Source organism: Neomonachus schauinslandi, chromosome 1 (assembly GCF_002201575.2).
Source record: "Neomonachus schauinslandi chromosome 1, ASM220157v2, whole genome shotgun sequence".
NCBI classification, from domain to species: domain Eukaryota; kingdom Metazoa; phylum Chordata; class Mammalia; order Carnivora; family Phocidae; genus Neomonachus; species Neomonachus schauinslandi.
The window spans coordinates 197062942-197087926 of NC_058403.1; the positions used below are offsets into that span (position 1 = coordinate 197062942).

The window sequence follows — 24985 nt, forward strand, 5'->3', positions numbered from 1 at the left end:
GTAGAGGTTTGGGATTAAATTCTCAACTTTTGCATTTATTGACTTGGCTTAGACAAATCAACAAAAAGCAACTCTCAAAGAGTTTAAGCCCTGGCTTACAAACAACAGTTTCCAATTAGCATAAATACACAGCAAGAAACATGCACAGAGCAGTACAGAGACAGGAGTGTCCAACTCTGCCTGGGGAACAGGGAGGGCTTCGCGGGAGAAGGAAGTCAAGGGTAAATCCTCAGCTTCCAGCTTGGTGGATGGTGGTATCACCAATTAAGACAGAGAATCCAGGAAGCTAAGTTTAATGGCATTGGAGTTATTTCTTGTAAAAGGAGGCAAAGCTATCTCTGGAAAATGAGAGCCTAAAGTAAGGGATAAAAGAAATGAGAATGAGTAGAGCATGTACTGGCCAAGAAAAAAATCGCTAGTCAAAGAGCAAATTTCCCAGACGGAGACCACTCTGTTCATGATTATAAGAACAGCTCTGTTCTGTTAAAATCTCTAAACCAACCTTTTGCTTACTCTCCCGGTATTTTTCTCCATTTATGGTTGATAACTTGTGGTTTTCACAGTAAAACCATTTCATGTGTATAAAGGTTCATGACAGTTCAAAGAAAAGGGAACACAACATAAGCTTCAAATTCTGACAATTCATGTCAATTTGAGTAATCAAGCCACAGGGTAGACACATTTTAGGAAGAGCAAGATAAGAAGCTTCCTGTATCTCTATACCTTTCTCAAATCTTTCCTATAACTCTTCCCTTTTTTGGGCAGAGAAATCTAATCTGTCAATTTTTTCCTAGAGCAGTAAGGGCAAAGGCAAAGTAAAAAACAAAAAACAAAACAAAACACCAAGAACAGGGGAGACAGGGACAGAGCACAAGTTAAAGAAAAGTAAGGAGATGCCCCAATAAGAACCCCAAAAGCAACTAAGCACTTCATTAAGTAGTGCTATTAATGCAGGCCCAAGACCAAACACTGCAGTCAACCAAAAATGTAGGAATAACAGACAAGCTATATTCCCCTGCATCCCTTTCCTGGTCCCAATTCAAAATTCATTTTGTGTTATTTTTACTTTTCTTATCAGTGGGCCCCAGGAGAAGGGAACCAGAGGCTCTGAAGACAAAAAAAAATCCAAAGTACATGATCCATCTACTACATGCACACTCAGAGACATCATCAGCAATATGTCACCCAGAACCTTCCTCAATGTGGCTTTTAGCCTATAACCAAAAATGCACAATCCTAAGAATTCTAAGGAACCACAACAAATATGTGAAAGTAACAATCCCATTGTTCTGCACTTGCCCTGCCTCCACCATGACCATTTGTTTGAACATTCATGTGCCAGGCACTTTACATGCATTATCTCATTTAATGCAGTGAAGGAGGTATTTTTATCATTATTTTACACATGAGAAAACTGAAGCTTAGAGATGCTGAGGAAGTTGCCCAAGGTCACATTATATTAAATGGCAAAAAAGGGAATGGAGCCCAACCATCTGACCACTAGCTCAGGCTCTGGCCAAAGCCCAATAGACACAAAGGCCACATTCGTGAAAGTGTTCACAGCAACATAACCAGTCCCCAAGAAATGTAACACATAAGTACTTACCTAAATGCCCAATAGGGAAAGTCTGAGCAAATTATGGCTCAATATGATGATGTGATATTTAGCCATTTAAAGTAATTTATGAGGATGAAATAAAAAAAAGGGGGAAATATTTAAAATACAGGCATACCTCATTTCATTGTATTTTGCAGATATTGTATTTTTTTATAAATTGAAGGTCTGTGGCAACCCTGCATCAAGTTATTCTATCAGTACCATTTTTCTAATAGCATTTGCTTACTTCATGTCTCTGTGTCACATTTTGGTAACTCTTGAAATATTTCAAATTTTTTCATTATTATTATATTCGCTATGGTGATCTGTGATCAGTGATTACAACTTGCTAAAAGCTCAGATGATGGTTAGCACTTTTTAAGCAATAAGGTATTTTTTTATTAAGATATTTACATTGTTTTATAGACACAATGCTATTGCACACTTAACAGACTACAGTATAGTGTAAATATAACTTTTATTTGCACTGGGAAACAAAAAAATTCATATGATTTGCTTTTTTGTGGTATTTACTTTATTGCAGTGGTCTGGAACCAAACTTGCAATATCTCTGAGGCATGCCTGTATATAAGAAAAAAGCAGAATATAAAAATACATGTACATAACAATTACCAGAATGTAACGTCAACCAGGGCAGGGACCTATCTATGTTGTTCGATGCTATTTTTTCAGTGCCTGGCACATAGTAACTGCTTAATAAACATTGGTTGAATGAATGAATTGAAGCACAGTAATATTATATACGAATATAGGTAAGACCTGAAGGATTATAAGCAAGGAAGAAAACTTTTATTTTAGGTTAAGGAATTATGAAGGATATTTCTTCTTTAAATACTGTAGTAACATCTCAACAATAAAAAGTTAAATATAAGTAAGTTAAGGATTAGAATACAAATGTAGGATTAAAAGCACCCCTTAAGGGGGCGCCTGGGTGGCTCACTCAGCTGAGCGGTTTTTTGTTTTTTTTTTTTTTTAAGATTTTATTTATTTGTTTGAGAGAGAGAGCATGAGGGGGTTGGGGAAGCAGAGGGAGAGGGAGAAGCAGACTCCCCACTGAGTAGGGAGCCCACCGCAGGGCTCTATCCCAGGACCCTGGGATCATGACTCAAGCTGAAGGCAGACACTTAACCGACTGAGCCAACCAGGCACCCCGTGGCTGACTCTTGATTTCAGCTCCCGTCATGATCTCGGGGTCCTGGGGTTGAGCCCCTTGTTGTAGGGCTCGGCAGGGAGTGTGCCTGGGATTCTCTCCCTCTGCCCTTCCCCCTGCCTGTGTGCTCTCTAAAATAAATAAATCATAAAATAAAATAAGAACACCCCTTGATTACCCATGGTTCCTGTGATAGCGTGCAAGCGCAAGAAAAAGACTAGAATAAAAGCTGGCCTTGAATCTGATTGAAAGCTTCTTTTCTGGAAGGCGGTAAACATGATGTGTGTACTGCCAGGTGCACAGTGAGCACACAAAGTCAATGATGACAATAACCTTTCTAAACTGGCAAGATAGGGACAACTGTTAGCACTAGTTGTACTTAGGCAATTCTCAACGTCACTCTGGACATTTCTCATCTCCCTTTTAAAAATAAATTTGTACATCAGTAAAATGCACATTAGATTTCCAGACTAAAGGCATCATGAAGTATGTCAACACACCCACTAACAACCAACTATCTGAAACACAGGAATTTAATTTAGATTCTATTGAGATACAGGCAAGCAAAGAAACCTGACATCAGGTCATAAAAATAGAAATGAGATGGCTTCTCAGCACATAAACACTCAGTGTTACCAGGCCCAGCTTGAGGATACTTTCCCCTTAACAGTAATAAAAAAACAACAATTACCATTAACAAATACATAAATAAAAATGAAATGGTCTAAAATCCTGCTATATCAGGATACAAAAAAGTTGACGTAATACGTAAAATTAAAGTCTTTTCCAGATATTATACAAAAACTTGGTACCACTTAAGACTAAATACAAGGTATTTTGTGAAGAACATCAATTGCTCATGTTACCAGTACCAAATGCATAGAAATAGATTGTTTTGAACACGAAACTATAAAGACTTCTGCACTTGGAGTCAGAAGCCCTGAAAACTAATTATGATTCATCCACAAAGGGGAAAAATGATCCACAGAAAAAGAATCACAAAACATTTTCCAGCCACATTTTGCTGAATATCAAATACTAGATTTTAAAATAAATTCAAGCAAGAGGGTGGCAGAATAAAGTATTCTTTCCCAGCTCTACTGTAGTTAATACAGCAATTCATAAAGCAAGAACTAGAAACACTCATTATAGCCAGCTTATTTCTCCAATCCTATCTGGGGGAACACAAGGCTTAAGAAGTGAACAGCCACAGTTCAGCAATGAAGAAGTTTAAAAAATCCAATAGCAAAGACACCCCAGGTTTCATTCACAATCCTCCACATTTTACTCCCTTTAACCTATACTTCTTAGTCTCCTGCTTTAGCTCAGAAGGTAACTTTCCCACCCCCATGCTTATTAACCCGTGGGGCTTGGACTTGACTCGTGTTACCTGCACTGCCCTTTTACTCCACCTTGAAGGATCTCCTGCAACACAAAGCTCCGAGAGCTCACTATGGCTCCATTAGACTAGATCTAGCCCAAAATGGACTATTTCTTCTCCTTTCTTATGTGTTTGGGTGGGGCCCTGAACCACATTCCTCCTCTCCCGCCCACACCCCTAGCATGCTGCTCGAAGAGTAGCATGCGGGAGACTCCTCTGGCCCATCACCAATGAAAGCCAGCCTGGAATATCTGGGCAGCTTGATTGCAAATGCCTCAGGAGTTTCACAGAATAGCACTAACAGGATTCACTGAATGACAAAATTCCTCTGGACTAACTACTACATATTTTGCAATAAAAATGTCTGTTCAAAGAAAAGGCCTCTCTCATCTGTAACAATCAAATAGTCTTTGTGTGAGTTTCATATGAAAATACAGGGTTTTAAAAAGTTAGCTTTGTTTTCCTTGAAGACTTTCTTTAAGACCTAAAGACATACACAATCATGACAAATATTTGCCAGAGATTTTCCCCCTCCTACAATATAATAACCTGGCAATCATCCAATCTCTAATGACTATAGTTGACACTTGAACAACATGGGTTTGAACCGTACAGAGCCACTTACACACAATTTTTTTTACAATACTGTACTGTAAATGGCTTTTCCTTATGACTTTCTTAACATTTTCTTTTCACTAGCTTACTTTATTGTAAGAATCTGGTATGTAATACATGTAACATACAGAGTATGTGTTGACTGTTATTGGTAAGGCTTCCAGTCAACAGTAAACTACTAGTATTAAGTTCTGGGGGAGTCAAAAGTTATATGCATATTTTTGGCAGTGTGGGGGTTGGCACCCCTAATCCCCATCATTGTGCAAGGGTCAACTGTATCCTATCTGTGTAAGATGACAGCTCATTCTAAAAACAATGCTTCTGTTTTGCCATTATTTGAACACCAGTAGTTTCCCCCAATAACAGATAAGCATTTTCTCTGTTGTCTATCCTTAGCCCTTAATCTGATTTCCTGGGCACTTTCCTTTCTCAATTAATGATCTTACTCATGGACTTGTCTTACAACACATACAGGAAGTTACCCTGACACCAGGGGCCCTCACTAAACCAAAAACCCAGTGTCCCAGACAACTGGAATTTTAATATTTAAGAGACATCAAATCTCAAAAGGCAACAAAAGGCTTAATTTTATGCTAGACAATGGCTTATCCATAGGTAACTGCCAACACACAAACAAAACAAGTAAAACAGACGAGTATCAGTGAAAAAGTCAAGCCAGTCCTCAAACTTAGCTTTCATTCATAAACAACTGTTCATATGGCTATAATTTTAAACCATATACATGTCATATTTTCTACCAGCCACATAGCACCTAAATCATATGAAAGAATTAAGTATCTTGATATGTCACAGAGTTGTACAAACAGCACCATGATCACCACTGATCTCCACTCTCAGATACACATGCAACAGGGGAGCTAGAATAGCCAAAGCACCAATAAACACCGTTCTGTAAATGCAGCACGTAAACTATTCCCTCTCATCTCATAAAATATTAATTACAAAAATAAAAATGTTAAGTTTTTAGCCAGCCTGAAAAAGGAAGATCGTACGTGATTCCCTCTCCTTTACCCTTAACCAAGCTGTTTTTGCCTAGCCTCTTTGGTCAAATTCCCAAACTACTTAAAACACCACTGAGTCCCTTTATGTGCAGCCAAGCCACCAAAAGAGCCACGACCCTTGCTGCCCTGCCCCAGAAAGAAAATGGTTATTAGCATGCTTCTCAGCGAGGTCTAGGGAGGGGGGAAAAATCTATCTTCTACCGTGATCTAAATTTTCATGGACTATTTTCCCCTTTGCCCCATTTTCTCTTTAACCCTTTCCTAGTGTTTCAACTTTCTTCCATCTCTTTTTATTTCTTCCTCTCTATACCAAGTTCGTTTTGCTCCTTCCTTTCATGATCTTGAGGGTCAGAACAATGCCTTTTCCTAATAGCAGAGAAGGATGTACAGTAGATGGACTAGGGAATCTAGTTCACAGCAGCATCAGCTATTGTCATCAACAGCTGACAAAATTCACAGTATCCAAGAAACTATTCAACACCTACTATGGATGAAACATTGTGACAGGAATGATGGGGGAGAAAAGGTATAAAGCAGTTTCTGCCCTCCATGAAGTGACAATCTAGTTGGAGAGATCAGGCAAAAATACATGGAAAGGTAAAACAACATAAAGCGGTCCAAAGACTGCAGTATGTACTCTAATATACATGAGTTGTAATGTTCAGGCACCGAGAACAAAGGAGGGTACAACCACTGTGCTGTAGGGGTCTCAAGAAGGCTCACTCAGGAAAAGTACAAGCTAGACTCTGAAGGAGCCCTCAAGGTATAAAAGGTGAGGAAGGAAAGGGAGGGCTTTCTAAAATGGGGAGAAGACTTTCCAGAGGGCTGACCCTGTATCAGCTTAACAGCAAGGAAAAATGTAAAATGGGTAAATTTTATGTTACATGTATTTTACCACAATTAAAAAAAATGAGGATAGGTGTCTGGGCCCCTCAGCTGTCTCCAGCAGGGTAGGAAAGTCAGCACAGATGGAACAGAATTCTTATGCACAGATGAGAACATCTGATGAACTTAGTCAACTGAAACTGTCCAGCATGTAGCCACACCTGATGATACCTTTTCTAATTTTAAATACCAACACTGTGTATAACCTGACAAAATGGTTAAAGCAAAAGAAACTAGTTGACCAGATAGAGAGGTGTGTGCATTGTGAGGAAGAGATCTGATGCCTTTTCCACCAGGGAAATGTCCTCTGGAAACAGAGGTCCCAGCAGCTTTGCTACAGCTATGGGGTAGAAATCCCAAATCCAGAGGTTCCAATGGGGTCTCCATTCTTCACAGTTTTCTGACCCCAAGAGAGGAAGTCTGCAACCCTCCCAGGAGCGAGTCACAAAATAGCTGTAGATTTCAACTTCCCACTAGTTGCTAATAAAGCCCTGAATATCCAAATCAAAGGTATTAGTGAGCCTTCGCTGACCACCTGGGGAAAAAAAAAATCCCTAAACTAGTAGATAAAGTAGCTTTTAGAGAAATCACACACGGCATACCTTAGTTACTTCCATTTAAATACCAACAAGAAAATTACTTGGTTGAAATCATGCCAATGTGCCCTTGACCTTCAATTTAAGCAGATAACAAGATCCATATAACAGTTCCTGAAGGAAGGGCAATGAAATAAGAGAAATGTCCCCACTTTCACATAATGGCCAACATTAGAGGAGAAAGAAACATGCTGGGAAATTGTCTAAATGACCATAAAAATATTCATAGTACATAGTGTTTTATGTGAGTGGACTATGTACTAGTCTAATATTACATAGCACAAAACGTACATGGTAAGGACAATAACCCGCCTGAGGTGCAAGATTGAAAAGCATACTAATTTTGTGTTAAAAATAAGATTCTTGCTGGAATAACTAACTCTTTAAAGTTTCCATATAACACCCCCAAAATCAAGGAAATACAAGCTAAAATCTCTTTCAACATTAGACATTAGTATATGAAACAATGGAGTTCAATTAGCCCAAAGGCACTGATTATTCAGGGCACATTCTGGGTACCTCTCAAGACATTTGCCAGAAATTCACACATGGTTATATGGAGGATGGTGATTCTGAGGCTAATCTTATCTTACCTCATAAAGTTTTATAAGACTCACTTTCTGAAACCAGTGTTAATCTACATAATTCTGCTTCTATGTATTTCCAGTCTATCCTGAATCCACCCCATCCTTCCCAATTCTTAGTAACTTGGGAATTTGAGAGCCTTAAATATGCATATTTTAGAAAACAAAGTAAAGCATCAAATGTCCAACTAATCCAACGCATACCTAAATTTAGTTTCACTACAGCGCCATTCATTCAATCAGTCTGGAGGAGACATCAGTTAGCAACAGCTTGTATTTAGATTTAATTGGGGGAATTACACTTGGAATTGACAACACTGCTCACCTTTAGGACAGAGGCTAAGCTGGTCATGTGCTCATTGAGGGCACCCTCGGACTCCTTGTAGGTCAAACAGGTGAACTGGTACTCCTCAGGATCAAAGGCGTCGGCCCCCTGCTGCTCCACATCGCTGGCTACTCCCACGTAATAGTCCTCTATGTCCCCAGGGTCCTCATCCTCTTCTTCCTCCTCACAATTTGGGTCATAGTCCTCTTCATTGCTGTCAGACCCCTGGCTATTCATGTCCACAGACATCTTAGCATCCAGCCAAGTTGCAGATCAGGAAAGCAGTTTTTTTCCCTCCCCCCAAACTTTACCACTTTCTCAAATGCATTAGTGTTTTTTGTCTTCTAAGGAAGGAAAAGAAAAAAATAAGTGTTACTTACTTTCACTATGAGAAGTTATAACAGTAACCACTGAAGAATCAAAATGGTATAGCCTGGTCCTATCCCCATTATGGCCTATTCCAACTCTGGTCTCATATTGGAAACACCATCATCTCCCTGACCAGGCTTATCTAAGGAAAACTCATTCCTTGACAAGCAGAAGCAGCTAATAATGGTAACTGCACATGAAGGGCCTGGCATGAAAGAGTCAGGAAGGCCATCTACTCCATGTCAAAGGGTCAAATTCCCAAGGATTTATCCTTCCTGCAGGAGTCCTTAAGAAAGAGGCACATCCCCACAGCTGGAGGCCCACAAGGGAAGCAACCTAAAGGTTGAGCTACCAAAATTTAAAATCTCTTTGCTAATTATGCCCCACTGGGAAGTGACACAGACGGTACACAAATGACACAATTCCTTTCTACTATAATGTCTAGGAAAAGAATACCACTGTTTCACAGACATAACTCTCAGATATCTGGAAAACAGGTGCATGGTTAGTAAAGAAAATGAAAGACACAAAGCTCTTCAACGTCCTCCTCTAGTCTGCAAAGTTAACTGATTTTTCAGTTTTAAAGGATTCTACTGGTTCTTTAAAAGGGGTACTTTGACACAAAGAAATTGATCCAATAGCAAAGGAAAACGACAGATATACAGAGAAGATTTTGGCAAATACCCATTAACTTTTCTGCACAAGTACTGTTTCAAGCAATCATCTGCAAGAAACAGTATTAAATAGTGATTTTTTTAAAAAAGATTTTATTTATTTGTCAGAGAGAGAGAGAGAGCGCACAAGCAGGGGGAGCAACAGCAGAGGGAGAAGCAGGCTCCCCGCTGAGCAAGGAGCCCAATCTGGGACTCAACCCCAGGACTCTGGGATCATGACCTGAGCTGAAGACAGATGCTTAACCCAGTGAGCCACCCAGGCGTCCCTTAAATAGTGATTTAAATCTAAAAACTAATAGGACTTTAAAATGCAAGAGCATCTGGATTGGATGGTATGTAAATAACTTACATAACCAAATCTGGATTAAATACAAAAGTATTTATAAAGTCTATTTGAAATAGTTAAGCTCTCAAGAGGTGGCTCAGTCGGTTAAGTGTACAACACTTTTATTTTTTTTAAAGATTTTATTTATTTACTTGACAGAGAGAGACAGTGAGAGAGGGAACACAAGCAGGCGGAGTGGGAGAGGGAGAAGCAGGCTCCCCGCTGAGCAGAGAGCCCGATGCGGGGCTCAATCCCAGAAGATCATGACCCGAGCCGAAGGCAGACGCTTAACGACTGAGCCACCCAGGCGCCCCAAGTGTCCAACTCTTGATTTGGGTTCAGATCATGATCTCAGGGTCGTGAGATCAGCAGGGAGTATGCCTGAGATTCTCTCCCTCTGCCCGTCCCCCTGCTCTCACTGTGTGAGCTTTCTCTCTCTAAAAAGAATAAAATAGGGGCGCCTGGGTGGCTCAGTCGTTAAGCGTCTGCCTTCGGCTCAGGTCATGATCCCAGGGTCCTGGGATCGAGCCCCGCATCGGGCTCCCTGCTCTGCGGGAAGCCTGCTTCTCCCTCTCCCACTCCGCCTGCTTGTGTTCCCTCTCTCGCTGTTTCTCTGTCAAATAAATAAATAAAATCTTTAAAAAAAAAAAAAAAAAGAATAAAATAATCTAGGGGTGCCTGCGTGGCTCAGTCAGTTAAACGTCTGCCTTTGGTTCAGGTCATGATCCCAGGGTCCTGGGATCGAGTCCCGCATTGGGCTCCTTGCTCAGCAGGGAGCCTGCTTCTCCCTTGCCCTCTGCCTGCTGCTCCCCCTGCTTGTGCTTGCTCTCTGTCAAATAAATAAATAAAATCTTTAAAAATAATATGAATACATAAAATAATCTTAAAAAAAAGAAATAATCTCTCAAAAAATCAACCATAATTAAGACAAGAAATAAAAATTAAAACACATTAGGGGCACCTGGGTGGCTCAGTCGTTAAGCGTCTGCCTTCGGCTCAGGTCATGATCCCAGGGTCCTGGGATCGAGCCCCACATCGGGCTCCCTGCTTGGTGGGAAGCCTGCTTCTCCCTCTCCCACTCCCCCTGCTTGTGTTCCTGCTCTAGCTATCTCTCTCTCTGTCAAATAAATAAATAAAATCTTTAAAAATTATTTTAAAACACATTAAAATGAACGTGTTAAAAAAAAAAGAACGGGTAGTGAATAACCAGTCTAAAGGACTACAGAGCCACCTTTTAATATAAAAATATCAGTGAATCTAAGTTTGACATGCTAACCATAAATGCCCAGTTTTTTTAAAATCACGTTAATGAGAGAGCAGTAATGTAGTATTTGCAGTTTGACTTTTAACAAATTATTTTATATGGTAGAACCACCTAATTACAAACGAACTACGGTACTTTTCCCTTAGGAGAAAAAATTAATCTTTAAATTAAAAATACCTGAATTCTTGAAGATCTTTCAAGATGTCACCCCAAATATTCTGTCATATAATTTCCATCTGAAATGAAAAGAGAAAATTCTATTTATATATATATATATATTTTTTTTTTTTTTTGAGATTTTATTTACTTATTTGGAGAGAGAGAGAGTGTGTGTGTGAGAGAGAGAAAGATCATGAGCAAGGGGAGGGGCAGAGGGAGAAGCAGGCTCCCCCCTGAGCAGGAAGCCCGATGCGGGGCTCGATCCCAGGACCCTGGGATCATGACCTGAGCCGAAGGCAGACATTTAACCGACTGAGCCACTCAGGTGCCCCTCTATTTATATTTTTGAAGTTGGTACCCTGGTTTTGCAAATTTATTTTTTAACAAGCAAAGACATTTAAAAGGATAAGCAGCAAGGGACCAGAGTAACTATGAAATTATTTTCTTGTAAGTCCCACAGAAACATGTATGTCATATTGAAAAGAGTTACATGGCCTTCTAAAAAAAGAAAATATTCAAAGTAAACAACCAATAATTATTTAACCTAGAATACCGGTAATGTAAATAGGTACCCAATTCCCTCCCTTAGTTTGAAAACCCACCACCTTACTCCTATGGTTCAGATTCCCTAAATTACTATCACAATTTCAATCCTAAATGTTACAAAGTGGACAAAGTAAACCGGAACTGACTTAAAATGAGATTTTTAGTATAAAGTAACTTCCATGGTGATAATCTCACACAAAATATTGCCAATATTTCAGATCTCACTTTACTCATGAAAAAATTATTTTGAAATAAAAGTGTCCCCAATAGGATGCCCACTAGGCAATATTAATACCCGTGTGCCGCCTCTCTTCTGACATGCTCAAAGGCCATCTGACCTGCTCAGAGATACAGATCTCACTATCCAAGACTAAATAAGTAAGCAAGGCTACTTGCTTATTCAATTAGAAATCTTATGTCTATTTCTTTATCCTTTAGGATTTCTCGGAAAACTTGGGATGCCTGGGTGGCTCAGTCGGTAAAGCGTCTGCCTTCGGCTCAGGTCATGATCCCAGGGTCCTGGGATTGAGTCCCGCATTGGACTCCTTGCTCAGCAGGGAGCCTGCTTCTCCCTCTGCCTGCTGCTCCCCCTGTTTGTGCTCTTTCCCTCTGTACCTCTCTGTCTTTGACAAATAAATAAACTCCTAAAAAAAAAAAAAAAAGGATTTCTCGGAAAACTAAAACTTATAACTTCCAAAAAAATACTTCAAACATAGGTAAATATAAACCAAATGAAAATCAAAGTCCAAACAATGATTATGGAAGATCTAAAATAGTAGAGAACAACTGATTTTTAAAAATCTTTTTTCTTTTACCTGTATATTATTTAAAGTACTGCTTATTGGGCAAATAATATTCATAAATATTGCTCCCATCTACAAAATTTCACTACCGATATTAGCTCTCATTTAGTGAGAGCCAATTGCAGGTTTGACTCATTCTCATTAAATTTTCACAACCCTACAAAGTGGCTCTCATCCCCTTCTTACAAATGAGAAAACCACAGTTCAAAAAGGTTAAGCGACTTGTCAGGATCACACTGCTGGTAACCGGTATTACCCGGAGTCAATACTTCCACCAGATCCATTGGCTATGGGGACTCCCACCACCCTCCCAGAGAACCTAATACTATCCACAAAGCTACCTTCAGAATCATAACAAACAGAAGACCATGCTTTCCACTTTCCCTGGATTTTCCCCGAGGATTTGAACCTAGAGGTTGCCCATAGGCTTCTCACCAACTAAATACTCAAGAAGCAGGAGAAAACTTCATATTCCCCTCCCCTCCAAAAAAAGAGAAAGTGATTTCATACTTAGTGGGAGTTCTAGGTCTAGATTTAAAGATTTATTTATTTACTTATTTATATGAGAGAGAGAGTACATGAGAGGGGGGAGGGTCAGAGGGAGAAGCAGACTCCCCGCTGAGCAGGGAGCCCGATGCGGGACTCGATCCTAGGACTCCAGGATCATGACCTGAGCTGAAGGCAATCGCTTAACAACTTAGCCACCCAGGCGCCCATAGGTCCAGATTTAAATAAAAACTTAATTTTTAATCTTTTCAAAGTTAAATATCCCTAATTCTACTCAAAAGAGTGCTGACATTGTTCAAAGGGGCCAGAATGTTATTACCTTATTAAAAGAACTGATGACAACGCTTTGATTTCCTTTGGATGTTAAATATTATCCCTCCACCCCACACAGAAAAGGAGTAATAGAAATTACCCGCCCCCACCCAGCCAAAGTCACGTGTTCAGGAGACGCTGACACCCTCCCTGGGCTAAAGGATCCAAACTGAAGACTTCTCTCTCAGTTTAAAGTTGACGAAAACACTTTTTGGCGACTCTGAATATATTTACTCCAGACATAATATTTGGCTCTGAATCGTCATTTACTAACGCTACATCTCCGAAGAAAACTACTTAGCACTTTTAAAATATAAACCAGTAACTTACTTTCCAAAACCCTACACTCTAATACGGTAGCCACTAGCCCCATGTAGTTATTAAAATTTGACTTAAAAATAAAAACCTAAAATTTGGTTTTTCAGTCTCACTAGCCATAAGTCAAATGTTCAATAGCCACGTGTAGCTAGTGGCTACCCTACTTAAGAACAAAAGTATAGAATATGTCGGTTGTGGCAGAAAGTTCTACGGGACAGAGCAACAATCAGTACAGAAGTGAAGTCATCCGACGACACGGCTGTCTCTCCCGCCGCTAGCACAGCAGCGTCCGGCGAGACGGCGGCGCAGCTCCTGGGCCGCACGTTTCTACCGAGGCGCAGGGACAGTCGCGAGGACACGGAGCCCACGCGCAGGGGGACCCTTCGCAGGCGAGCGTTAACTAACTGTGCGGGTGGCACTGCGAGGGCTCCGAATGATGACTAGAGTGAGAAGCCCCGGAGGCGGCGCGTATCCCCGGCGCGCCGGGTGGGGAGGGCCAAGATGCGCCGGCGCCAGTCGGTCAGAGGCGCTGGCCTCCGACCTCTCCGGGAGCTGTGAACACGGCGGGAGGAGGAAAAACGGAGAAACGCCAGGAGCCAGCCCGCCCCGGTGGTAGCCTTCAGCCGCCCCTCCGCGGGCGGCGCTGGGCGCTGAGACGGGGAACCGGCGGCCGGGGGCACCGGGGCCTCGCGGGCGGCGACGAAGGCGGAGGCGCGCGGAGAGCCCACCCCCCTCGCCGGCCCGCCTGGGTAAACAAGGCCGCGACCCGCGCCGCACACTTACCGGGAGCCGCAGCCCGCGGCCGCTGAGCCCCGGCGGGCCAGACCGGGTCCGGCCGGGCCAGAGGTTTCAGACACAGACGCAGACGCGGCGGGCGGAGGCGACGGGCCGACGCCGGTCAAGGCCCGCGCTCCTTCCTCCCGCGGAGCGGTCGCCGCAGCTCCGGAAGTGCTCAGTGCAGTTGCGTCACTTCCGGCCCGGGGTCGACCCGCGGTCGCCGAGGTCGCGACTGGTGCTGGGTAATAGCGTCCCTTGGCCAACGCTTCACTGCAGCCCAGCACTCCGATCCCGAGTGTGACCCGGCACGGCCCGCGCCCACGGCTGCGGGAGGCAGCGGAGGAGAGGAGTCGGCTTATTGGAGAGTGGTCAAGGCATCTCTTCCGGCTTTCTCCTACCGGCGCCGCCCGCCGGGATAATTTTAACCAGCGTTTTTCTGATGGACTGCTCGCTTCACTGTTTGTATTCGAGTGTAGTGCACATAGAAGACACACTGACGCCTATGGAGTGGTAAAGGACTGTTGTTTCCCGGCCGCTATCTGGTGGAAGAAGAATTGGGGTTTCAGGTCCCCGCGCCGGGCCGGGAATTTCTGCTTACACTCTCAGGCCGCCGCCTGGTGGCCCCCGAGCCGCAGATACCACGCCGGGCTTTCCCTTTACTCTCCACTGCGTGGCCCACCCAGTTCTTCAGCTTCCCATTCATCGTACAAGATTGAATCGTGATTTTGTTTCTTAAATTCCACATTTGCCTTGCTACACGGTTTCTTCAAAGAGTTTAGGAAGTATGTGCCCTTATGACTGCCAGTTAACTTCTAGGACCTGTTGCCAAGCATGGTGGATAGAAAGGCACTGAGGCTCACTCAAGTTGCTGCTGCACAAGTGAAAATGCGGGTGTGAAGCCAGTGATGTTAGGGAGCATCCTGGCTGTGCAAGTCCTCCCATAACCCAAATTATTTCCATCCATACACAAGTCGTCTATGTCTGATATGCAAGATATCTGTGTGTAACGAGCTCTCTTACTTAGTTCTTGCTTCTTGGGTGTATTCGTGCATTTCTTATACATGGTTTTCAGCTTTCAGTTTAAAAGCATGTACCTAAGTCAGGCGCAAATACTAGAAAGCCTCCCTCCCTCCCCCAAAAAGGAAACAAATACTAGAAAGCCCAAATTAATTTGGAGTGAAAATTAATAGCAATGACTAACAATTGTAGGATTATGAATTCTATGTATGTTGGCAACATAAAAGTCTACTAAACTTCAATGTGCTTATTTTATTCCTTTAAACTATGATACTAGCAAAGGACCTAAAGTGTATTTTCTGCAAATGAAATCTGAATTAGAAGCTCTCGTTTTGGGTTACAGGTAATAAATGCTCTCCAGCAAATAAAAGGAAACTTTCTGTAGCATTATTGCATTTGCAAAATAGAGAATTTGTTCATAGGTCAAGCTCATGGGTGTACGTACAATATATTGGAATCCTATATATTATCCTTATTTGTTCACCTGTCTTTCTCCTGCTAAAGGTAAGTTTTTGCTTGTTTGTTTTAGAGAGGGAGAGCAAGAAAGAGAGAGAGGGGGGCAGAGGGAGAGAGAATCTTAAGCAGGCTCCACGCTGGGCGGAAGCTCAGTCTCATAGCCCTGAGATCATGATCTGAGCCAAAATCAAGAGTTGGACGCTTAACTGACTGAGCCACCCGGGCACCCCAAAAGGTGAGTTTCTTAAGGGCACAGATCCAACCTTATTTTAAATAATACTCTATTACATAAACATTTATTGGGCTGATGATTTTATTTTTAACCAGTGGCAATTTCTCTCCAGGAAATATTTAAGAATTAAGCCAAAATGTTTAAGGATATGCATAAAAATATGTGCACATATATGTGCTTTGAAATGGTGATTCCAAATAGGAATTCCAAATAGGAAACATTTGCCGCATCCAAAATGTCCAAAAGTAAGAGTTTGTTAAATTATGGTAAAATATACAATAAAGAAAACCATTAGCAATGATGCTGTACTAAGGTATCTATTAATAAGGAAAGGTATTTTTGATATACTCAAGTGATAAGAATAAGAAATGAAATGTGTATGATAGTACTTTTTCAAAATATATATGCATGTGAAATATATAAAGTCTCATGATTTCTGTGGTTCAGAAATCCAGACATGCCATAGTGGGAATGGTTTATCTTAACTCCTCAATGTCTGGGGCCTCAGCTGGAAGACTCGAAAGCTAGGAGCTGGAATCATGGGGAAGAATTATTTACTCATATATCCAGTGAGGTTTCGTGGCTGTCAGCTGGGGGTCTAGCTGGAGCTGTTAGCCAAAAGACATATACACATGACCTCTCCACGTTGGTCTGGTTTCCAAGGACAAGTGTTTTAAGAGAAATAGAGCTAGGTGGAAGCTCTATCTCTTTTTATAACTTAGCCTTTGAAGTTAGACAGCATTACATCTACCACATTTTATTGGTCCAAGCAGTTACAAATGTCCTCTCAGGTTCAAAGAAAGGAAATGAAGCCCCACCCTTGATAGAGGAAAACCAACATTGTATCACATTGTAAGAAGAGCATGTGGAATGGGATATATGTTGGTATGGTCATTTTTGGAAAATATAATCTGTCACATCACATATTACATATATGTATCTTATATATACAGCTTTCATCTTCACCTTTATTGGTTTTATTTTTTTTTTTAAGATTTTATTTATTTAACAAAGAGAGGCACAGTGAGAGAGGGAACACAAGCAGGGGGAGCGGGAGGGGGAGGAGAAGCAGGCTTCCCACTGAGCAGGGAGCCCGATGTGGGGCACGATCCCAGGACCCTGGGACCCTGGATTAACGACTGAGCCACCCAGGCGCCCCCTTTTATTGATTTTAATTATGCAACTAATATATTGATATATTAAAGTTGTAAAAAAATTAACATAAAAGTATTGATAGCAACGTGTGAATATTCCCATTAACTCACTTCGACTCTCTTTACCCTATCTGGGGTTGTTACCGTTGTCTGATCCTTTCTATGCATTTACATGTATATTTGTATTCATAGCTATACACATACATTTTTTTTCCCATATACACACACATTTACACAAATGTTTTTTTTTTCTGTTAGGCTATTATAAGATGCTTCTTTTTTCACTTAGTAGAAAGTGCTATTATTATTCTCCATTCCACGAATGAGCAAACTAAGGCACAGAAAGTTCTGGTAATTCCTCAAAATTAAAAAGCTAGAAAGTGGCCAAGCTGAGATTCTAACCCTGCTGGTGTGGCTCCAGAGCCTACCCTCTCTCCACAGTGCAGGACCCTTTCTCAGTATTTCCTAATATGAATGTATTGTAATCTGTTTGACCATGCTCCCTTTGCAGGTCATCTGTTTCCAATTTTTCACAATTACAAATAATGTCGCAATAAACACCCTTGGATGTACTTCTTTTTGCACAGATGTGAACATGTTTGGGGTTCTAGTTCTAAATTTTTTTTTTTTTTTAAGATTTTATTTATTTGAGAGAGAGAGAATGAGAGACAGAGAGCATGAGAGGGAGGAGGGTCAGAGGGAGAAGCAGACTCCCTGCCAAGCAGGGAGCCCGATGCGGGACTCGATCTTGGGACTCCAGGATCATGACCTGAGCCGAAGGCAGTCGCTTAACCAACTGAGCCACCCAGGCGCCCTGGGTTCTAGTTCTAGAAATGAATTGATGAGTCAACTGCCCTGCTCATACTGCCAAATCACCTTTTAAAAATGCCTTTGATTCTTTGAGCCTGGCTGAAGGCCAGGCACCATGTTGTTAGATATAATGGTGGGGGAAGGAGATCACAGTCCCTGCAGTTTAGGAGCTTTGGTCTAGTAAGAGATTAAAAAATTAGAGGAATTGTGAAATAAGTATGAAATTGCTATGAGGAGTACCACACAGGAGAGTCACTACATCTCCATTCTCTGCTCTATCTACACTCATTCCCTAGGAATCTCATCCAGTCTCTGCCCAAGGACCTCCAACACACTGATGACTTACAGGTCTTTCTTTCTAGCCCTACCCGATTCCCTAAACACATTCAGTATATTCAATTGTCCATTTGGAGGTCATATTGGCACTCAAATTTGAAGTGCCAAACAAAACTCAATTTTATCCCCAAACTGCTCATTCCCCCAATGTGTCCCAGTTCAGTAATGCCCCTATCTCTTACTGTTTACTCAGGCCAAAAATTCACAAGTCTCCCATGACTCTTCTTTCCCTTTGCAATTCCACATTCAATCCCTAAGTGCTATACCTCCATGATATGTCCTGATTTGGCAGTTCTCCCCATCTGCCGCTCTAGTGCAAACCACCAACATGTGTCCCTGGGTGTGAGCAATTAACTAGTCTCCATGCTCGTACCCATGCTACCATATCGGTTCTAAACATTATCTAGAAAGATCTTTTTAAAGCATAAAACATGTCAATTCCCTGTTCAAAACCCTTCAAAGCTTTCAATCACAGGCTTCACCCTTATAGGCCTATAGTGGTAGGGTCTGGAGCCAGACACCCAGGGTTAGAATCCCAGTTTGGTGACTTCCTAGCTGTGTGAACTTGGGTAAGGAACTTCACCTCTCTGTGACTTAGTTTTCTCATTTGTGAAATGGGGATAATAGTAGCACCTTCCACTGAATGAAAAAGCAGAAGGATATTTACAATAGCTTTTTATTAATGAAGAAAGGGTTTATGTAAGTGTGTGTGTGTGTGTGTGTGTGTGTGTGTGTGTGGCTGTAGATATAAATATATATGTGGTTGTAGGGGTGCCTGGTGGCTCGGTTAAGTGTCTGCCTTCAGCTCAGGTCATGATTCTGGGGTCCTGGGATCAAGTCCTGAGTCGGGTTCCCTGCTCAGCAGGGAGCCTGCTTCTCCCCCTGCCTGCCGCTACCCCCTGCTTGTGCTCTCTCTCTCTGACAAATAAAATCTATTAAAAAAAATATATATATATATATATGTAGATATATAGAAAAGGTCCTAGAAGGGCATGTATGAAAGGACATGTACTGACTGAGCCATTCAGGCACCCTGACATGCTTTACTTTTAAAAATCCACTGGGGATGGGGCGCCTGGGTGGCTCAGTTGGTTAAGCTTCTGCTTTCAGCTCAGGTCATGATCTCAGGGTCCTGGGATGGCGCCCCATGTCGGGCTCTCTGCTCAGAAGAGAGCCTGCTTCTCCCTCTCCCTCTGCTGCTCCCCCTGCTTGGGCTCTCTCTCTTTGTCAAAGAAAGAAATAAAATCTTAAAAAAAAAATCCACTGGGGAGATGGGGCATCTGGGTTAAGCATCAGTTGGTTAAGCATCTGACTCTTGATTTTAGCTCAGGGTTATGAGATCGAGCCCCGAGTCAGGCTCTGTACTCATTGTAGAGTCTGCTTGAGAGTCTCTTCCCTCTCCCTCTGCCCTTCTCCCTGTTCTCTCTAAATAAATAAATAAATAAAATCTTTTTTAAAAATAAAATAAAAATTTAAAAAATCCACTGGGGAGCACTGAATTTCTAAGATTGACTTAAAGGTAGTACTGATATCCTCAATATTGACTCTTTGCATCCAAGGAATATGTCTTTACACTTGTTTTTCTTTCATGCCTTTGAATTTTTATATTTTATTCACATGGATCTTTGATTTAGTCCTGGATCTCTTATGGGTTTTCTTACTATTCTGAATAGGATTCTTTTTTGCATGTTTTCTAATTGGTTATTTTTTTAAAGAGTTTTATTTATTTGGGGCGCCTGGGTGGCTCAGCCGTTAAACGTCTGCCTTCGGCTCAGGTCATGATCCCTGGGTCCTGGGATCGAGCCCCACATTGGGCTCCCTGCTCAGCGGGAAGCTGCTTCTCCCTCTCCTACTCCCCCGTGTGTGTTCCCTCTCTCGCTGTGTCTCTCTCTGTCAAATAAATAAATAAAATCTTTAAAAAAAAAGTTTTATTTATTTATTTATTTATTTATTTATTGGGGTTGGGGAGAGCATGAGCAGGGGGAGCGGCAGAGGGAGAGCAGACTCCCCGCTGAGCAGGGAGCCTGATGTGGAGCTTGATCCCAGGACTCTGGGATCATGACCTGAGCCAAAGGCAGACACTTAACTGACTGAGCCACCCAGGCACCCCTAATTGGTTATTGTTAATGTATCGAAAAACTATTGTTTCTGGATATTGTTCTTGTGTCTGTCTCTTCACTTAAATTTCTTCTTAGTTTCAAAGGGTCTTCAACTGATTCTTTTGAATTTTCAAAGTAAGCATTTAGATCACTTGAAAATTGTGATATTTTAGATTCTTAATTTTTAATATTTAAATTTTTCATTTATTCTTTCCTTGTCTTATTTCCCTCCCTCCTTTTTTCCCTCCTTCTTTTTTTCTTTCTTTCTTCCTTCCTTTCCTACTTTCTTTTTTTCCCTCCTTTCCTATTGGTCTTACTGTCTTGGCTACCATGTTCAATAAAAGGTTAAGCAGTAATCATGATCAAAAGCATACCTTTGTTCCTCTCATTAATAGGGAGGTTTCTAATATTTCACCTTAAACATTTTTGCTAAGAAAGATATAGTTACTAAGTTGCTTTTTAAAAAAAATTTTTTTTAGGTAGACTCCACACCCAACATGGGTCTCGAATTCACAACCCTGAGATCAAGAGTGCATGCTCTACTGACTGAGCTACCCAGGCACCCAGTTGTGTGTGTGTGTTTTTTTTTAAGAGATAGTTATGTTTTATCTATTACAAGGGAATTTACTTAAAATCTTAAGTGTCCAGTTTTATGTTCTTTTCCCTTTTTTAAAGGTTTATATATATATATTTTTAGTAATCTCTATACCCAACATGGGGCTTGAACTCACAACCCAGAGATCAAGAGTCACACACTCTTCTGACTGAGCCAGCCAACTGCCCCTATGTTCTTCCCCCGCTTTTTTTGTTTAAGTTTTTCTTTATTTAAATAATCTCTACACCCAACGTGGGGCTCGAACTCACAACCCCAAGAACAAGAGTTGCCCACTCCTCTGACTCTGAGCCAGCCAGCCACCCCCCCCTTTTTTTGTTTTGTTTTTGATAAGGAATGATTGTATGCTACTATTGCTGGTCAGACTCTCTGGAAACAAATGCTGAAATGGAGTTGGGAGAGCAAGGTATTTATTAGGGACCAACATATGTAAAGGGAAGGAGCAGGAAGCAGAATTGGGCAGAGGCAAAAGTTAAACTGTGTTGCAGGCCCAGTGAACCTGCCACTAACCCAGCAGAGAGCACTGGAATTGATGTGGGAAACAAAGGCAGGAGAAAAATTACTAAATATCCTTACTACTTACAGTCCATTGACAAATCCTTGAAACAGGCAGAGTGACATTCCTCTAGGGACTCAGCTGCCTGGAGGTTGACACTTTGCTAAGGGCAAAAGACAATTGTAGCCCAACCCCCAGGATCCTGTAAGTCTACTTTAACATATAAAAATTCCCTTGGAAACTTCCTTTATCTCTACCCCCCAAGATACATGTTGGCAATTATCCCCCAAGCATATGACCCACTGATACACATCTGAAGGGACTCATGACTAAGGTTTTATTAGACAGTAATAAATGACCTTTCCCAACAATAGCTAGCCCCCTCAAGGTCCTGGAAACCTTCCTTCCAAAATTCCTTAGAGACTTAGGCTATCCCTAACCCCCTCTCAACTTGAAAGTATATAATGGGCCACTCCTCATGACACCAATGCAGCTCTTTCTGCCCATGGGTCCTGTCCCTGTGCTTTAATAACATCACCTTTTTGCACCAAAGATGTCTCAAGAATTCTTTCTTGGCCATTGGCTCCGGACCTCACCAACATTCCAAAACTACATCATTTGGTGACCACGAAGGGACCCCTCTCACTCTAGAGAGCTTTCTTTCTGTTCTCACCTTCACTTAATAAACTATCACTTCACCCTTTTGTGTCCACGAGATTCATTCTTTGGCTCTGGGACACAAGAACCCTGCAACCCTATAACAGAATGAACAGTTGCCTATCAGTATCTTATACCAGGTCAAACTCACGAGGCATTTATATACTTTTACAAACTTGGATTTATACACTTGCTCAATCACTGGGTGTAGGCTGTCTTGGGAAGGGTATGCCTAGAAGAGAGGCAGCTATCTGAAACTAAGGCCATTTCCTGAAGGACTGAGAGCTGGAGGCTGTCTGCTACTCTATGTTCCACAGCTGGGCAGCCAGGCCTTCCTTGAAGAAGGTTCTAGGTGGTACAACTCCATGTCTACCACAAATATTACATGGTTCTTACCATTTATTGAGATGATCATGGATTATCATCCTTACCATATTAGTGTTATGACCACGTTATGGGATTTTTAAGTAAGCTCCACAAGCAACATGGGGCTTGAACCCAAGACCCTGAGATCAAGAGTTGCACACTTCGGGCGCCTGGGTGGCTCAGTTGGTTGAGAGACTGCCTTCGGCTCAGGTCATGATCCTGGAGTCCCTGAATCGAGTCCCGCATCGGGCTCCCTGCTCGGCAAGGAGTCTGCTTCTCCCTCTGACCCTTCCCCCTCTCATGTGCTCTCTTTCTCATTCTCTCTTTCTCTCAAAATAAATGAAAAACTCTTAAAAAAAAAAAAAAGAGTTGCACACTTCACCCACTGAGCCAGCTAGGTGCCCTGGGATTCACTGATTTTAAACCACATTTGGTCATAATACCTTATCCATTTGAAATTTTGTGGAATTGATTTGCTAATATTTTACTGTTAATATTTTTGTTATTCATGCATTAAGTGATGATAGTTTCTGGTTTCCTTTTTCTAATGTGAATGCTATCCTTGTCTGATTTTGGCATCAGGGTTATGCTAGCTTCTAAAATTTAGGAATAAGTAACAGTGAAAGCAACCACATACAGAAAACTGTTAGATATGGCCCAGGTACCATGTCTCATATGAATCTTCTGGAATTTTCATACCAGATTCTTATTTTTAATTGAACATCAATGATTATTAAGATAACTATTAGTTTCACAAGTTTTTTGCTTACCATGTTTTCTTTCTTGGATTTATTTGTTTAGCTGTAGTATATATTTTTTTTAGTATATTCTTTTATCATTATCATTATAATAATTATTATTAACATATAATGTATTATTTGTTTCAGGGGTACAGGTCTGTGATTCATCAGTTTTACACAATACACAGTGCTCACCACAACACATAACCTCCCCAGTGTCCATCACCCAGCCACTCCATCCCTCCCACCCCCCCTCCACTCCAGCAACCCTCAGTTTGTTTCCTGAGATTAAGAGTCTCTTATGGTTTATCTCCCTCTCTGGTTTTTTGTTTCATTTTTTCCTCTCTTCTCCTATGATCCTCTGCCTTGTTTCTCAAATTCCACATATCCGTGAGATCATATGATAATTGTCTTTCTCTGATTGACTTATTTCCCTTAGCATAATACCCTCTAGTTCCATCCACACCGTTGCAAATGGTAAGATTTCATTTTTGATGGCTGCATAATATTCTATTACCTATCTATCTATCTATCTACCACATCTTCTTTATCCATTCATCTGTTGATGGACAGCTGTAGTATATTCTTGAATAATTCCTTCAGAGAAGGCATGTGGGTAGCACACTTTCCAAGTTTTTCTTTTCTTCATTGAAAGTTGCTTGTTGCTTCCTGCCACTTGAATGGTAATTCAGCTGGGCATAAGACTGAAGGTTCAAAATTATTTTACCTCATAAGTTGGAACTTATTTTCTGTTGTTGTCTTACAGTCAGCATGGTGAATGAGAAACCCGCTATGTTTTGATTTTTATTCCTTGCTTGATAGCCTATTTTTTTTTTCACTCTGAAAGCTTTTAAGATTCTTTTCCCTGGGGCGCCGGGTGGCTCAGTCGTTGGGCGTCTGCCTTCGGCTTGGGTCACGATCCCGGGGTCCTGGGATCGAGCCCTGCATCAGGCTCCCTGCTCCGCGGGAAGCCTGCTTCTCCCTTACCCACTCCCCCTGCTTTTGTTCCCTCTCTCGCTGTGTCTCTCTCCGTCAAATGAATAAATAAAATCTTAAAAAAAAAAAAAAAAAGGGGGGCGCCTGGGTGGCTCAGTTGGTTGGGCGACTGCCTTCGGCTCAGGTCATGATCCTGGAGTCCCGGGATCGAGTCCCGCATCGGGCTCCCTGCTCGGCAGGGAGTCTGCTTCTCCCTCTGACCCTCCCCCCTCTTATGCTCGCTCTATCTCATTCTCTCTCTCAAATAAATAAATAAAATCTTTAAAAAAAAAAAAAAAGATTCTTTTTCCTTTTGTTCTGAAAAGTTGCCACAGTACAAATAGATGTCTTTTGTTATTCATCTTGCTTGGTACTCACTGGCCCTTTTCAGTTGAAAGATGTGAGTTTCCTACTGAGATATTTTCTTCTTTATTTCTTTGATTATATCCTTCTCTCCTTACTCTGTCCTTTCCTACTGGAAATACTATTAGTAATACTATTACTCTGTCCTTTCCTACTGGAAATACTATTAGAGAGGTGGGAACCTCTGAATCTGTCCTCTGTGCCATAATTTCCCTCTCTTTTTCAGCTTGTCTTTTTTTTCACATTGCCTTTTTAAAGAGATTTATCAACTTGATCATTCAGCTTTCTAATTTTCTTTCTAGGAGTGTCCATACTTTAATTCAGCTCACCTGTGAAGTACTTTTAAATTCAAGATTTCTTGTGGGTTCTTTTTTCCTGGATGCCATTTACCTTCAGGTGTGTTGAGTTTGAGATCCCTGTGGGCAGCAGGGGTGGAGCCCA

General features: G+C 41.5%; 1 protein-coding gene across 1 annotated transcript in view; it reads right to left on the reverse strand.

Annotated features, from left to right (window-relative positions):
• The window catches only part of ARIH2 (ariadne RBR E3 ubiquitin protein ligase 2), a 49962-nt gene extending 35575 nt beyond the window's left edge, over window positions 1-14387 (reverse strand). The window contains exons 1-3 of the mRNA XM_021686929.2: window positions 14237-14387; window positions 10986-11044; window positions 8177-8520 (exon numbers count right to left, since the gene is read on the reverse strand). Coding sequence (XP_021542604.1) covers window positions 8177-8425 — 249 coding nt within the window. The 5' untranslated portion in view covers window positions 8426-8520; window positions 10986-11044; window positions 14237-14387. The remainder of the gene's footprint in view (window positions 1-8176; window positions 8521-10985; window positions 11045-14236) is intronic.
• Between the last annotated feature and the right edge of the window lie 10598 nt (window positions 14388-24985).